Raw genomic sequence first — 15,294 nt, 5'->3', positions numbered from 1 at the left:
CTCTTAGTTTTCTTAGCGTCTGCATTCCCGTGTTTTGCAGTTTTATAGGTTCTAGGTTAATACTTGCGAGGTTAGGTTAGGTTCTAAGGAGTATTACTATGAGTGTTTGCTTTGTATTTCTCCCTCGTTTGGTTCTCTTTGTTCTCGTAGTGCTTATATGTTCGTATTTTGCAGATTTGAGGTTTCAGAGCTAACTGTGGTGGTTACTGCTTTGGGTGTCCGCTCTTATTAATATTGTCTCCCTCTGATGATCCTTCCAGCATCCGGATCTTTGTTGAAAAGTAAACAAAAATATCATCTGAAATGTTTTTAATCGTTAACCCCTTCAACATTGGCACGCATTTTCACCTCGAGATTTGTGTACGATAAGACCATTTTATTGACATTAAGAAGGGTCTATGGAGGTCAGAAGATGAATGGCCTGAGCCTTCTTTATTTTAATCCCCCACATGAGTTTCTGAAGCTGTATAAAATCACCAAATAGTAAGCAGAATGAATATGGAAACACGTCATGGTACTGAAGAGGTTAAATTCTCAAGACGCCTGCTATGTAAGTTTATTCTAATTTCAACCTCTCATGATCTATTTTGCGTCTGTGCTGTGGCGTGGCGTGGCGTGGCTGCATTCTCCTCACACATTTGCCGTTCTCAGGTTGTCACGCCACCACTCAAGACATTACTGTTACAGATATCGACTCTAATCTCCCCCTGTGACGCCCATCCCAGCGCTCCGTCACTCTCCTCACTGCACGGACACGCGACTAGAACAGAAACCTGTTTCTTTAGCCTTTATTCAGAAACACTTCCGCTCCGCCCTTTCACTATTTCCAAAGGCCTCCAATTGAAGTGACACGGGTTTTTAAGGATGTTTCTGTAATTCTAGTGACATGTTAACGATTTTTCTGCATTGTTAACAAGAAAAAAAATCTTTAAGAACTTGGCTAATCGTCTCTGTAGTCTTTGAGAATAGTCGCGGTGAGAGAGGGAAGCGTTTCTGAGTATGGCGCTTTATCTCATACGCTCCTTCCCTGTACAGACACGCGACCATAAACCAACCATATACTTTAACCCTCTTTTTCACTCGTCCGTAGCTACACTGACACGCACTCGTCTACAGTAGCGGCGCAACAGGCCTCCTCGTGCACTCCACACACCCCTGGGTCATTACTCCAGCACGCACTGTGATAGTTGAGAAACCTGTCACGTAATGGTATTCTAAAACGCTATGCTCTCTCACCACGACTAATCTTAACTCATTCAGTACTGGAACGCATTTTTCTACCTCGAGTTTAATGTCAATAAAATGGCACTATACAGTAACCATAATGAATAAGAAAACGTCACCTAGTACTGAAGGGTTTGATAATGTAAAAATCTTATAAACCTGATTTACAGGGTTCTTGAAAAGTGCTCCTTCATTTAATAGTGTAGAAATCTTATCAATCTGTGACTGGAACAATAGCATGCACTCTAAGAACCCGTGTAACTTTAACTAGGACCTTTTCAATATAGTCTACGTGCAGGACAACCATCAGTCTCGTATTTTAAAGATCTATTCATCTATTTTTGTCTGCCTGTCTGTTTATCTATCTGTCTATCTGTCTGTCTGTCTATCTCTATATGTCTATCTGTCCGTCTATCTGTCTGTTTGTCTGTCTGTCTCTATATGTCTATGTCTGTTTGCCTGTCTATATCTATATGTGTGTCTGTCTATATCTGTCTATCTGTCTGTTTGTCTATCTCTATATACCTATTTCTCTATAGTCTCACAAAACTGTCTTGCAATGTGTCTCCCTTTCCTGGGCTGCGGTGTTACCAAAACGAAAAAAAAAAAAAACACACACACACACACACGCACACCTACATACACGACACATCGAGCATCAAAGCATCACAAACAAATACACAGACAGACAAACTAACAAACTTTACTGAAGCCTCCAAAACAAGAACCTCATACAAACCACACAAACACACAACACAGCAACACAAGCACAGGAGCTTCACCACACAGTAACACCGCGTTCAGAGCAAGACACACAGGAAACAGAAACACAGAAACACCTGATCAGTACAACACAACACAAGGTACGTGCAACACAACCATCATGCGGGGGTTTGAGGACGTAACTGCACGGCGGGACACATTATCAAGCGGATTAGCCAAGTTACTGCCCCGGTTCTGAGTGAAGAGACTGTTGGTGGGCGAGCAAAGAAGGTGATACAAAGGAAAGGAGAGGTGTGATGTGTTTAGTAAGACGAGGACACTGAGATGGGTAAGTGGTGGTGGTGGTGGTGGTGGTGCAAATGGCGTGGTGGTGATGGTAGTGGTGGTGGTGGTTGTAGTATTGGTGGTGGTTTTTCTTTCCTTGTCCGTCTTCTTTCTCCTTCTTCTTCTTCTTCTGTTTCTCTTTTTTTTTTTTCTTTCTTTCCTCCTCCTCCTTCTCCATGTCTATTCTATTTATGTTTGTCTTATCCTGCCTTTCCTCCCCTCTTCTTCATTTCCCTTCCTCCTCCTCCTTCTCCTCCTCCTCCTCCTGCTCCTCCTCCTTCTGCTCCTCCTCCTCCTGTAAGTACGACTCACGCCCACGCCTTTTCTATTTATGCTTGCTCTTCTTATCTTCCTCTTCCTCCTCCTCTTCCTCCTCCTCCTCTTTCCTTTACTTGTCCATCCTGTCTTCCCCTTCTCCTTCCCCTCCATCATGCCCCTCCACTGATACTTGTCCGTCCTATCTCCCTCCTCCTCCTTTTCCTTCTCCTCCTCCTCCTCCTCCTCCTCCTCCAATAAGATTCCCGCCCACGCTGCCAACATACTGAGGGCGGAAGATCAATATACACAATTCCGCCGCGCCCTCAGCCCGCCAATTACCGTCAACATGCCCCATCCCCCAAGAGACGATAGGCGAGGGGCGTCCTACCTCCTCCTCCGCCTTCTGCAGTCTGTGGGGGAGGCAACGCTTGATCCTCTGCAGCGGGAGATGGAGTGCGGCGACCTTACATGGTTGGGGTAATGAGGTTTCTAATTCTATGTTGTCACGAAGAGGCGAGGCAGGGAAAGGTGGAGGACCGAGGAGAGATGGGCGGGAGGGAAGAGGGAAGGAGTAGGCAGAAGGCGGGAGGAGCAAGTAGAGAGTAAGGTAAACGTGGGAGAGTAAGATATAGAAGAGGGGAAAAGAGATCAGAGAGTCAAGGAAGAGAATGAAACAGAATAACGAGGGAATTCAGGGAAAGAAGGCGAGTGAGAGAAAACGGAGAGAAATGATGGAAAGTAGAAACAGAAAGGGAAAGGGGATGAAATGTATACGGTGAGAGAGAGAGAGAGAGAGAGAGAGAGAGAGAGAGAGAGAGAGAGAGAGAGAGAGAGAGAGAGAGAGAGAGAGAGAGAGAGAGAGAGAGAGAGAGAGTAGAAAGCAGATAAAATAGATATGGCTAGAACTGCATAATCGTCGTCTCTTAGAACAGCAAAGGAGCGAAAAAAATATAAATAAAAAAAACAGAAAACAGGAACCGTTAGAAGAAAAAAAACAGCAAAGATATAAGTATTGAAGTACCGATTAGTGAAAAAGGGGAGAGGGAGGAGGAAGGAAAATAAAGGGGAGAAGAAGAAACAAGAAAGATCCCTCGTCGCGTCTTACTGAAGAGAGGGAAGGACTAGGAAATATAAAGGCAAGAACAATATCTCTCCTCGTGCCTTCTTTTCTCTCCTACAATGTGTATACTCTAAGGATCTCACTGCAGGTCCCTCCAATACGTCTGGATAATCCCGCCACACACGCCCTCGCTGCCACAAAGCTCTGGAACGTGTAATTTTGCCTGATTGCGACGAGGACAATCCCGCGTATCGCCACAATATTCTAAAACACTTCCACGCCACAAAACCTCCGCTTCTTTCAAATGACTCTGTGTTGGTGAAGTTGTGCAGGTTTTTCAAGGGTGTTTTTTCTAGGTTTCAGTGATTTTAACCCCCTTCAGTACTGGGGCACATTTTTACCTTGAGATTTGTGTACGATTAGATAATTTTATCGACATTAGGAAGGGTCTGTGGAGGTCAGAAGATTAATGACCACAGTTTTCAATATTTTAATCCAGAGGACAAGTTTCTGAAGTTGCGTAAATAGTAAGCAGAATGAATATGCAAGCACGTCATGGTACTGAAGGGGTTAACGTCAGAAACACTCATGAGAACGCGCCTAGTCATCTCTTTGGCCTTTAAAGTTCGTCGTGGTGCGAGGACAAAGAGTTTTAGAATACGGGATTCTCTTCTGACACCCCAAGCAGCGGAAGGGCTCGGCAGCAGTGCAAGCGACGCGGCGACTGGATAGGATGAGACGAGTGGCAGGAGGCAGGATAGGATGAGGCGAGGGGCAGGAGGCAGGACCGGCCAACGCTCACATAAAGGAGTCCTAACAAAAGATCACAATGCCGGGATTACAAAAATCACCTGCAGATTCGTTTTCCTTTGTCTTCTAATCCGTAAGATTGGCTACGAAATTTTACTGCAGGGAATGACAGACGCTCCGGACATTATTTCATTATTTACACTGTTGGTGTACGCTGCACCGCCGCTGTGGTGGCGCGCCGCGTGACGTACACCACTAAAATCTGCAGGAATTTGAAGCAGAATTATGGCGCCGCAATCAGGTCACATGGCGCCACCTGGAATTATGGGGACAGCGCTACCTCTCCCACCTATGAATTACCGTGGGCCAGGATCGAACTCACTCTCCTTATGTGGCCAGCCGAGCACTGTCATGAACCGCCAGGGCCAGTAGCGGCATCAAGCAGCGCCGCCTCCCGCTGGGCAGTGTGGCGGCGTGGTTCGTGTTGCGCCGAGTACCGCAATCTGAAACACTTCTGAGATGCACCGCGACTACTTCCAAAGGGTCTACTTAAAGTTACATTGGTTTTGAATGTTTCGCTGATACTTTAACAAGATTTCTACACTATAAACAAGAAACATATTGGTGAGACCGCGGTTGCTCATCCTTGTGGCCTCTGGAAACAGTTGTGGTGAAAAGGAAAAATGTTTCTGCCTACGGGCCGCGTCGCGTGACCGGCAGGGTAGTCCTCAAGTGGTCCTGGCGGAGTGGCGGTGCGTCAGGCGAGACCAGCTGTCAGCGTGACTACTCCTGAGTCCACGCCGCCAATACTCTCGTCGCTTCGCTCACTATCACGTGACGAAAACCACGAGAGAGAGAAAAATCCTTATGGTCACGTGAGGTAACTGAAATATATAAGATTCTCGTTTAGGAATGTAATTATACGTCTGTTGTGGCGGCGATAATGGAGTTGTGCCGCCAAGACGCAGAGGTGTCGGCATTCAGGCGGTGGTTTAGTCATCAAAGGGCGCCGCCTATCGAACCCCGTCATTCCCAGCCCTTCAGCTCGCGGCAGTCTCGTGGCGGGGCTTCCCGGGCCATCAGGCATTCATTAACGCTGTTTGTCGAGCAAAACTTGGCATAATGCACTGGAATCCCGCGGCTCACGGTAATGACCTCCACGCACGAGACGCCCTAACTCTCACAGACGATTGGATGCACCAACTTGCGGCGCGGCACCACCTCCCTCCCGACCCCTGCCTCCCATACCGCCCCTGTCTACCCCGCCCCGCCGCTGTCTCCGCTCCTCTCCCGCTCCTTCCTCCAGGAACACAATCACCACACTCTTGCCTTCCCTGCCGCCATCCCTTCCGCTCCAAGCACTGCCCCTGCCGCATTTGCCACCCTCTCCGCACCCTTCCTTACTTCCATCTCATCTGTAATTCGGATTCATTTCTTGTTTTCGTCCCTATCCTCCTTCCCTCCCCGCTCTCCCTTCCTTCCTTTCATAACCTCCCTCTCCCCGCTCTCTTTCCTTCCTTCCTTCCTTAATCTCCCTTTCTTCCATTCACCTCATCACCTCCTGGGATTCCTGCCTCGTTCCCGCCACACAAACACGACAGATGACTCAACGTGAAGTATCTTAACCTCTTTGTTCACTGCTTGTCTTGTGACCACGGTAAATAAATAAATAAATAAATAAATAAAGTGAATAAATGATAGAATGACCACGGAGACAAAAAGAGAGAATATAGGAGATTAATTCTGCCTTTTCGCATGCTACATAATCGGTATCAAAGAAATTGTAAGGCGAATCTAAGGTTCATTATCTGATTACGAAATAAATATCAGAGTTCGGTTCGTCATATGCCTCGTTAGGGACAACAAATCCGGTGCTGCTGTAGTTTATCCTTTGTGTTTCCTGTGTCTCTAATCCCTCTCCTTGAAATCACTCCCTGCGCCCTCTGCAATCATTCCTTTACCTGGCGCTCCCTGACGAGGCTGAGTTAACGAGCGCAGGGAACGTTTAGGAACAATTAGGTTACTGAAGGGAGTTTGTGAGGAGTTTATGAGGAGTTTGTGAGTTTGTGAAGAGTTTTGGAGTTTGTGAGGAGTTTGTGAGGAGTTTGTGACGAGTCTGTGAGGAGTCTGTGAGGAGTCTGTGAGGAGTCTGTGAGGAGTCTGTGAGGAGTCTGTGAGGAGTCTGTGAGGAGTCTGTGAGGAGTCTGTGAGTCTGTGAGGAGTCTGTGAGGAGTCTGTGAGGAGTTTGTGAGGAGTTTGTGAGGAGTCTGTGAAGAGTTTGTGAGGACTGAAGCTGCTTTGAAGAGAATAACTGATGAGATAGATTGTTTAGTATTTTGTGTGTGTGTGTGTGTGTGTGTGTGTGTGTGTGTGTGTGTGTGTGTGTGTGTGTGTGTGTGTGTGTGTGTGTGTGTGTGTGTGTGTGTGTGTGTGTGTGTGTGTGTGTGTTCGTTTGTGTTTGTTTAAGTAGTTAGTTTATTAGTTTATTGGTTAGTTATTTTCTTTGACCTGATAAAAAAAGATTGTTCAGTATTTTATTTATTTTTTTTGTGTGTGTTCGTTTGTGTTTGTTTATCTAGTTAGTTTGTTAGTACGTTGGTTAGGAGGAGCTGCTTTGAGGAGAGCAACTGATAAGACAGATCGTTCAGTTATGTTTTTTCTTTTCGTTTGTGTTTGTTTGTGTTTGTTTAAGTTCGTTCGTAGGCTGGTTCTTATTTTTAACTTTTTGGGAACTAACGATGACAATGACAAAAACACGAACATAAATTTCTTTTCTCCTTCTCGTCTTTTTCCGTATAAGTTTTCACGGACCAAAATGCAAATAAAGAAGGAGGATGATTAAACAAAAAAGCCTCTATAAATTTTGAGACCCCACAAGATTTAACGATGAAAGAATGACAAAAAAACACAACACATAAAACTTTCTTTCTCTCTTCGGCCCTTTCCGTGCAACATTTCTCACGGAACCAAAATAAAAACAAGAAAAGAAAAGGATGATTAAAAAAACCCTATAAATTTTGGACTCTCACGAAAATTAGCGATGAAATAATAAAAAAGAAAGAAATCATAAAAATCACCTTCCACCACCACCACCACCACCACCACCACCACCACCACCACCACCACCACCACCGTGACATCCAGAGACAACACAGGACATAGCAGTCAGTACCTTCTTCACCATACCAACGAAGCCACGCAGGTTCTTCATCTTTCGTCCGCCTCTGTCTATAAGCAGAGAACACGAATGATGCTCAGTACACACACACACACACACACACACACACACACACACATAAACACACTCTTAGGATGTGTAAATATACGAATACAAAATACCAGAAACTTGATTGAATGCCTAACACACACACACACACACACACACACACACACACACACACACACACACACACACACACACACTCCTGGGTTAATTAATACTAAATAAAAAAGTCTATATACATTTTTTGTGTGATTAATTAAACAGTGAAGAAAATGGAAAAGTTGAAATTGATGTTGATTAAAAATATTGATTCTGCGTTACTTTCATAGGTAGCAGAGAGAGAGAGAGAGAGAGGACAGCGCGTCCCCTAAAAAACAAATATTTGACGAACCCAACAAAACAAACAGACAAACAGACACAAACCAAACAGATCACCACAAAACACAACTGAAACAACGAAACGAACGAAATTTACCAGAATAAAACGACATCTTTTTTCCCCACTACGTGTTGTGTCGCTGCCTCGAGAAACACTCCTGTAGAAACACACACTATCTCTCTCCCGCGCCCTCAGGAATCCTTCACGGCGGCTACACGGGAAGGGAATCTCAAGCAGCGGCGCCTCACCACCTCCGAGCCCGCTGCCAACGCGTGTGTCAGTCTCAGTCAGTCTTAAGTCATCAGCCGCTCCCTCTCTCTCTCTCTCTCTCCCTCCCTTAGCCACACTCCCCCCAGCCCGCCAGTTGTCCGATTTCCTGATTTCTTGCCTCGGTAGTCAAAACTTTCGCGCAGTATCGACGCTTGACGTGTGATGTATTACTCCGTTTTTTATTGACCCGTTTTCTTTTACCTTCGTCTCTCTCCTTGAATCGAGTCTTAAGTGTTTGCCTGGTCGAGTGAGAGAAGTGCCGTCACGCGAGGTGCAGTGAGTGTTTTGTGAGATTCCTGTGTTTTCGCAGAGTTGGCGTCGCTGTTACCATGACAACTTAAAACTCTCGGGTGAAGTCGCGCTGGCCAAGCATGTGTGTATGTGCGTGCGTGTGTGTATGCAAGTGTGTGTGTGTGTGTGGAGTGTTTCGTGAGGATTACAGCAAAGAGAGAGCAAGGATTTAGCATGTGGGAGATTACAGGAGGCCAGGAGTGGAATGGAACAGTAAAACCACACGAGGGATTAGCGTTAGAGTGCCGCTCGAGAGGGAGAGCCACGTGCGACTCGACCACCAGAGCACCACCGTCAGTAGCCCCCGGTACTCTGTCCCTCTCCCTCACCCAACCGCCGCTCACCACCGCAGGAGTAACACTGCCATCGCCCTCCCTCTGCCTAGCCACGCCCCGACCCTCCCTCCCTCACCCAGAACTTCACAACAGCCCCCAATGCGCCACGCTGGTAAAGAGGGGGAAAAAATATATACTCCACTGAGAAAGAGAAGCTGAAGAGGAAGTGTAAGAAAGAGGAAAAACTATGCTCGACTGGGAGAAAAGGAAATAAAAAGATGTAAGGGAATAATATATAGACTAGGAAGAGGAATAATGGTAAAAAGGAGATGGATGAGGGGAAAAGGTAATAGGTGAAAGATGGGAAAATACTCGAGACAAGGAAACAAAAGGAAAAGAAAAAATGAAAGAGGAAAAATACAGGACAATTACAACGACAGGGAAAGAGGACAAGGACAAGAACAAGGACAAGGATACGGACAAGGTGGACAAGTGAGAGGTGAAGTGAGAGGAAATTGAAGTGAGAGGTGAGAAGGTATATACAGGTGAGGTGTATCATGCAAGGTAGGATTACGGTGTGTTTTTCTTCACTGGCGTGTTTGTAGAGTGACGTCTGGTGTTATCATTCAGTATACCACACACACACACACACACACACACACACACACACTGGAAATTCTCGCATGAAGATAAGAATTAACATCATCGCCATTATCATTTTTCTTTTTGTCACTAATTCAACGTTTTCCTTTTCTTTATTTTCCTCTATTTTTTTCTCCACTTCTAGTCACACACACACACACACACACACACACACACACACACACACACACACACACACACACACACTGCAGATTTTCGTGCAACAAAACCGAGGGAGAAAAATAATAACATCACTATTATTTTCTTTTCACTATTAATGCAACACTCATTTCCTTATATTTTTCCTCTGGTATTTTCTTCAGCTGTGATTACGAGGCCTGAGGGAAACTAAAATGATCACCACCACCACCACCACCACCACCACCATCACCACCACCACCACCACCACCACCAATCATCATAGCTTGAAAAATATGTCGTTAGAGTGAAGACGAAATGCAGGTTATGATTTTAATTCGAGACCTCCACCTACAAGAGAAAGAGAGAGAGAGAGAGAGAGAGAGAGAGAGAGAGAGAGAGAGAGAGAGAGAGAGAGAGAGAGAGAGAGAGAGAGAGAGAGAGAGAGAGAGAGAGAGAGATTATTGTTGTAGTGAATTTGAGCCGTGACAAAATTCTCAGCACGATTTTTTTTTAAGACTCAGCGATAGTAGTTTCGAAAAATAAAAAAGAAAAATATGTGAATGAAATGAAAATGCATTTAATTCAGTAAGTTGTGAATTTGACTCGATTTCATTTCCTTAACGATTAACCCCTTCAGTACCAAGACGCATTTCCATATTCATTCTGCTTACTATTTGGTGATTTTATACAGCTTCAGAAACTCATATGGGGGATTAAGATAGTGAAAACAGTAAATAAAGACAGTGGCAATTAATCTTCTGACCTCCATAGACCCTTCCTAATCTCAATAAAATCGTCTAATCGTACACAAATCGCAAGGTAAAAATGTGTCCCAGTACTGAAGCTCAGGAAAATAAAACTAAAGAGAACAGGAGGAAAATAAAGGAAAGACGGAAAAAAAGGAAAACGTTGCATTAATTGTAAAGAGAAACATTGCATTAGCGGTGATCTTAATTTTTATCTGAATATTTTTGAGCAAGAATTAAAGAAAAAAAAATTGTGTTGAAAGAGAAAAAAATAGAATGTCAGTTAAAAGATTTCGATACAGACTATAGATGAGACGCAAATGACATGAATCTCTCTCTCTCTCTCTCTCTCTCTCTCTGTGTTTTCATCTCATTCCTTCACTCGTTCTTTTATTGTTTATCTTTTTTTTTTTTAAGCTCTTTCAGTATGATTAATTTGTCGCAGCGTCTTTGAATTAATCATTTGTCCAGTCTTCTTCCCTTTCTTCTTCCTCCTTCTCCTTCTCCTCCTCCTCTTCTTCTTCTTCCTCCTCCTCCTCCTCCTCCTCTTCTCCCGTAATTTCAGACCGCAATATCAGATCCATTCTCTGAGACATTCATTTTTTTTCCTTTCCTTCCTTTTTTCTCCTTCTTCAGTTGCCAAAGTGATCATCATATTTTCTTACTTTCTTTCAGTTCGTATCCTCAATTATCTTTTCTTTTTCTTTCTTTTTTTTCTTCTGTCTTTTTCTTTGATTTTTGTCATTAAAGCTTTTCATATCTTTCTGTCTTCCTTTCTCTTCGTACCTTCAATATCTTTTTCTTTTCTTTTCTTATTCCTTACTTTTTTTTCATACTTTCTTTCAGTTCGTATCTTCAATCATCTTTTCTTTCTTTCTTTCTTCCTTTTTTCTTTTTTTTCTTTTGTCATTAAAGCTGATCACATTTTTCTGCCTTCCTTTCCCTTCGTACCTTCAATATTTCTTTCTTTTTTTTTTCTCATTCCTTTATTCTTTTTTTTTTTTCATTCGTCACCAAAACAGATCAACACATTTTTCTTAATTTCTTTGTCTGTACCTTCATTTTTTCCTTTTCTTTCTCTATTTCCTTTATTTTCTCCACCACAAAACTACTCATCACACTATATATATATTTCACCCTTTTCCTTGCTTCTTTCAGTCCTAAACCCTCAAAAAACACAAATAAACACACAAGAAAGTTAAAACAATTCTTAAAACACGCTCACAAAGAAACACGGATGAGTTTGGAGGTGTTATTGATTCCTTGGCGGCGACAAAGCTGTGTTGTAGTGGTGGCAGTACTTAAACGTGACACGAACTTCCCCGCCACCATCACGTGAAGTCCCTCCGGTGCTGCCTCGCGTTCCCACACTCCTCTCTTGTCTTCTGTTAGATACCCGTACTCTGAAACGCTTAGCTCTCACCATCACTGCTTTCCAAAGGCTCCAGTTGAAGATACTCATGTTTTTTATCCTTTTCAGTACCATGATGCGTTTTCTTATTCATTCTAGTGATTTTATACAGCTTCAGAAAGTCATGTGGGAGATTAAAATAGTGAAGACTGTAGCCATTAATCTTCTGACCTCCATAGACCCTTCCTAATGTCAGTAAAATGGTCTAATCACACACAAATCTCAAGGTAAAAATGTGTCCCAGTATTGAAGGGGTTAAGAGTATTTCTATAGTTTTGGTGATGAATTGGCAAGGTTTCTAGTTTATATATACATGATCACTTGCAACTTTTCAGACACTTAATTTTTTCTCTATTTCAGTCTCGTACAAAATTTTACCAGCATATCAACAAAATCACCTTCACAATCACTGATACGGGTCGCAGAAGAGATGAAACTATAACAAAACACAACAAACCCACGTAGAACCACCCAAACTAACTGAACGCAAACAAAAAAAATGACAACCCACAAAAGTACACTACAAAACCTCTTAACACTAACAAAACAGACAAAACACACCCAAACAAGGAAGGAGGAGAAATAAAAACACCATTAACCCTTTCAGTACCATGACGCGTTTCCGTATTCATTCTGGTGACTGGTGATTTAAACAGCTTCAGAAACTTATGTGAGGGATCAAAATAGTGAAAACCTTGGTCATTAATCTTCTGACCTCCATAGACCCTTCCTAATGTCAATAAAATCGTCTAATCACACCCAAACTCAAGGTAGAAATGAGTCCCAGTACTGAAGGGGTTAAAACTCAACAAGGTACTACTAATACTCACTTTCCTCTGTTGTGTACGAATCGGTTGCTGTTTGAACATAACCTTGGCAATGGAACTTCTCGCGCTGCTCTCCTTTACCGCCTCCCCGTCGCCGAAGTCTCCATCGTTAGAGCGACCTATCACTGAACGCATCCTGAAGGTAAACAAAGCAACTAAGTCAGTGGAACCTTACCTGGCGCTCTGCTTGCTACAACTGGATGGCTACACACAAATGCGAGTCTTGGTCTTGGCGAATTGTGCTCAAAGTCACGTGGGTGTTATGTATATTGAGATTAATGCTGCTTATTCTACCCTGAGTCGCGGGAAGTGGGAGTGGTAAGTTAGGAATGGAAGTAAGAGAGCTGAGATTTGATAGAAGGAAATGAGGAAGGAGGAAGGTGGAAAGTTATTTTAAGAAATTGTAAGGAAGGAGATGGAAGTGTGAGTGAAGAGGAACAAGGTTGACATTGTAGAAAAGAAGGGTAGAGATGGAAGGGGTCTGAGTTGAGAGGAAGTGTGGAAATGAGAGAAAAAGGAAAATATATGTGGGGTTAACAGGAGGAGGAAAGTGACAGAAGGGTGATGATAATGGTAACAAAGAAGAGGGTAAGGGACGATAAAGGATGGTGATGATAACGATAAGAGGGTGAGAGATAAGGATTAATGAATTTCACAAGTATAAACGATAAAAAGTGATAATATTAATAAGAAAGATGAAATTAGTACAAACAACTTTTTTTTTACATTAACATTTTTTTCCTCAACCAACAAAATTACAAAGGGTTTAAAGAAAGGCACACATCCCTACTCTCAGATTAACCCTTTGAATACCATGACACGTTTTCATATTCATTCTGCTTACTATTCGGTGATTATATACAGCTTCAGAAACTTATGTGGGGGATTAAAATAGTGAAGACTGTTGCCACTAATATTCTGACCTCCACAGACCATTCTTAATGTCAATAAAATGGCAAAATGGTAAAATTAAGTTCCAGTAGTGAAGGAGTTAAAACTTATAAATATTCAACACTTTCTCATTCCTTTAATAAAAAATAGAAAAAAACTTTCCAAATCCCTATGCAGAAAAATGAGCAAAATTTGAGGTTACGTAAAAATGATGATGATAAAATATGCAAACACACGACCCCACAAAGACTGAGGATTTACAAACTGCTCCCAAAATAGGACGAAAACAGGAAGGTTCTTGGCTATTTCCAGCACCAAAACAAAGGCCACGCGAGACACAGGATTGGAAATTAGCACCAGCCCGTGGGAATGTAAATTAGCTCATACCTGTTACGAGAGAGAGAGAGAGAGAGAGAGAGAGAGAGAGAGAGAGAGAGAGAGAGAGAGAGCAAGGAAAAAATAAAGATAAGAATTGTGGTGGTAATGATATTAGTGCTGTGGTGGTGGTGGTGGTGGTAGTAGTAGTAGTAGTAGTAGTAGTAGTAGTAGTAGTAGTAATAGTAGTAGTAGTAGTAGTAATAGTAATAGTAGTAGTAGTAGTAGTAGTAGTAGTAGTAGTAGTAGTAGTAGTAGTAGTAGTAGTAGTAGTAGTAGTAGTAGTAGTAGTAAGAAGAAAAATAACAGCAGGAACAAGAAAAACAACAACAATAACAACAACAATAAAAAAACAAAAAAAAAAAAACAAAAACAGAGAGAGAGAGAGAGAGAGAGAGAGAGAGAGAGAGAGAGAGAGAGAGAGAGAGAGAGAGAGAGAGACCGACAGACAGAGAGACAGAGACAGAGAGAAAAGGCACACAGAAAGAGCGGAGGGAGACACAAACAGAGACGAGCCACTGACAACACAAACCAACAACTCCCCCAAAGTAATTCTGATACACGAGGCTTTTGCTGAGGAGGTGGCTGGCGGAGGGAGAGCAGTGTGGAGTTGTGCCTTTGATGATTTAACGCAATTACCTCAGCGTCTGGAGCGCCTACGAGGGACGCCAGTTCAGGATTATAGCATGATTACCCGGAATGAAGATTGAGTGGTCCGGGAAGAGGAGAGATGGAAAGGGTGGAAGAGTAGGTGGAGGAGGAAGTGGAGGTGGAAGAAGAGGAGGGAAATTCAGAGTAGAAGAGGAGGAGGAAGAGGTGGAAGAGGAGGTTGAGTGGAAGAAGAGGAGGGAAATTCAGGGTAGAGGAGGATTTGGAAGAGATGGAAGAGAAGGTGGAGGAAGAGAAGGAAAGTTTGGGAGAGACGGAAAAGGTGGAAAAGAAGAGCTTAGGGTTGAATGGAGGAGATGAAAGAGGAACAGGTGAAAGAGGAAGAGGTGGAAGAGGAGGTGGAAGAGAGATGTTTAAGGTAGGGGGTGGAAGGAGAGAAGGAAGAAGAGATGTAAGAAGAGAAGGTAGAGGAAGTTTGGGTGGAGGACGAGGTGGAAGAGGAGTAATGATGACAATAGTGACAACAACAACAACAACAACTACTACTACTACTACTACAACTACTACTATAAAAAGGAAGAGGAAGAAGAACAGCAGGAAGAAGAAAGGAAAAAAGTAAGATAATAAAGAAGATGAGGAAGATAAATAATCAGAAAACTGGAAAAAAAAAAAATCAAGAGAAAGATACGAAGAAAAATAGAATATGAACACAAACACACACACACACACACACACACACACACACACACACAATAATAACGTTGGATGAAGAAAAATCACGTGGATGCAAAGAAAACACTGATACAAAGAAAACGGAGACAAGAGATAAAGAAAACCAGCCAATTCTCCCACAACTAAACCATTCTCCTTGCTAT

The 15,294-nt window shown here is 43.0% G+C and overlaps 1 protein-coding gene across 6 annotated transcripts in view; it reads right to left on the bottom strand.

The window, feature by feature from the left end:
- Positions 1-15,294, bottom strand: part of LOC123503208 (dynein intermediate chain 2, ciliary-like) — a 36,378-nt gene that overhangs the window by 15,283 nt on the left and 5,801 nt on the right. For all 6 annotated transcript variants that reach the window (XM_045252751.1, XM_045252754.1, XM_045252755.1 and 3 more), the window contains exon 3: positions 12,548-12,680. In XM_045252751.1, coding sequence (XP_045108686.1) covers positions 12,548-12,680 — 133 coding nt within the window. The remainder of the gene's footprint in view (positions 1-12,547; positions 12,681-15,294) is intronic.

This window comes from Portunus trituberculatus, chromosome 13, assembly GCF_017591435.1.
Source record: "Portunus trituberculatus isolate SZX2019 chromosome 13, ASM1759143v1, whole genome shotgun sequence".
Classification (NCBI taxonomy): Eukaryota; Metazoa; Arthropoda; class Malacostraca; order Decapoda; family Portunidae; genus Portunus; species Portunus trituberculatus.
This window is presented reverse-complemented; position numbering and strand designations above follow the sequence as displayed.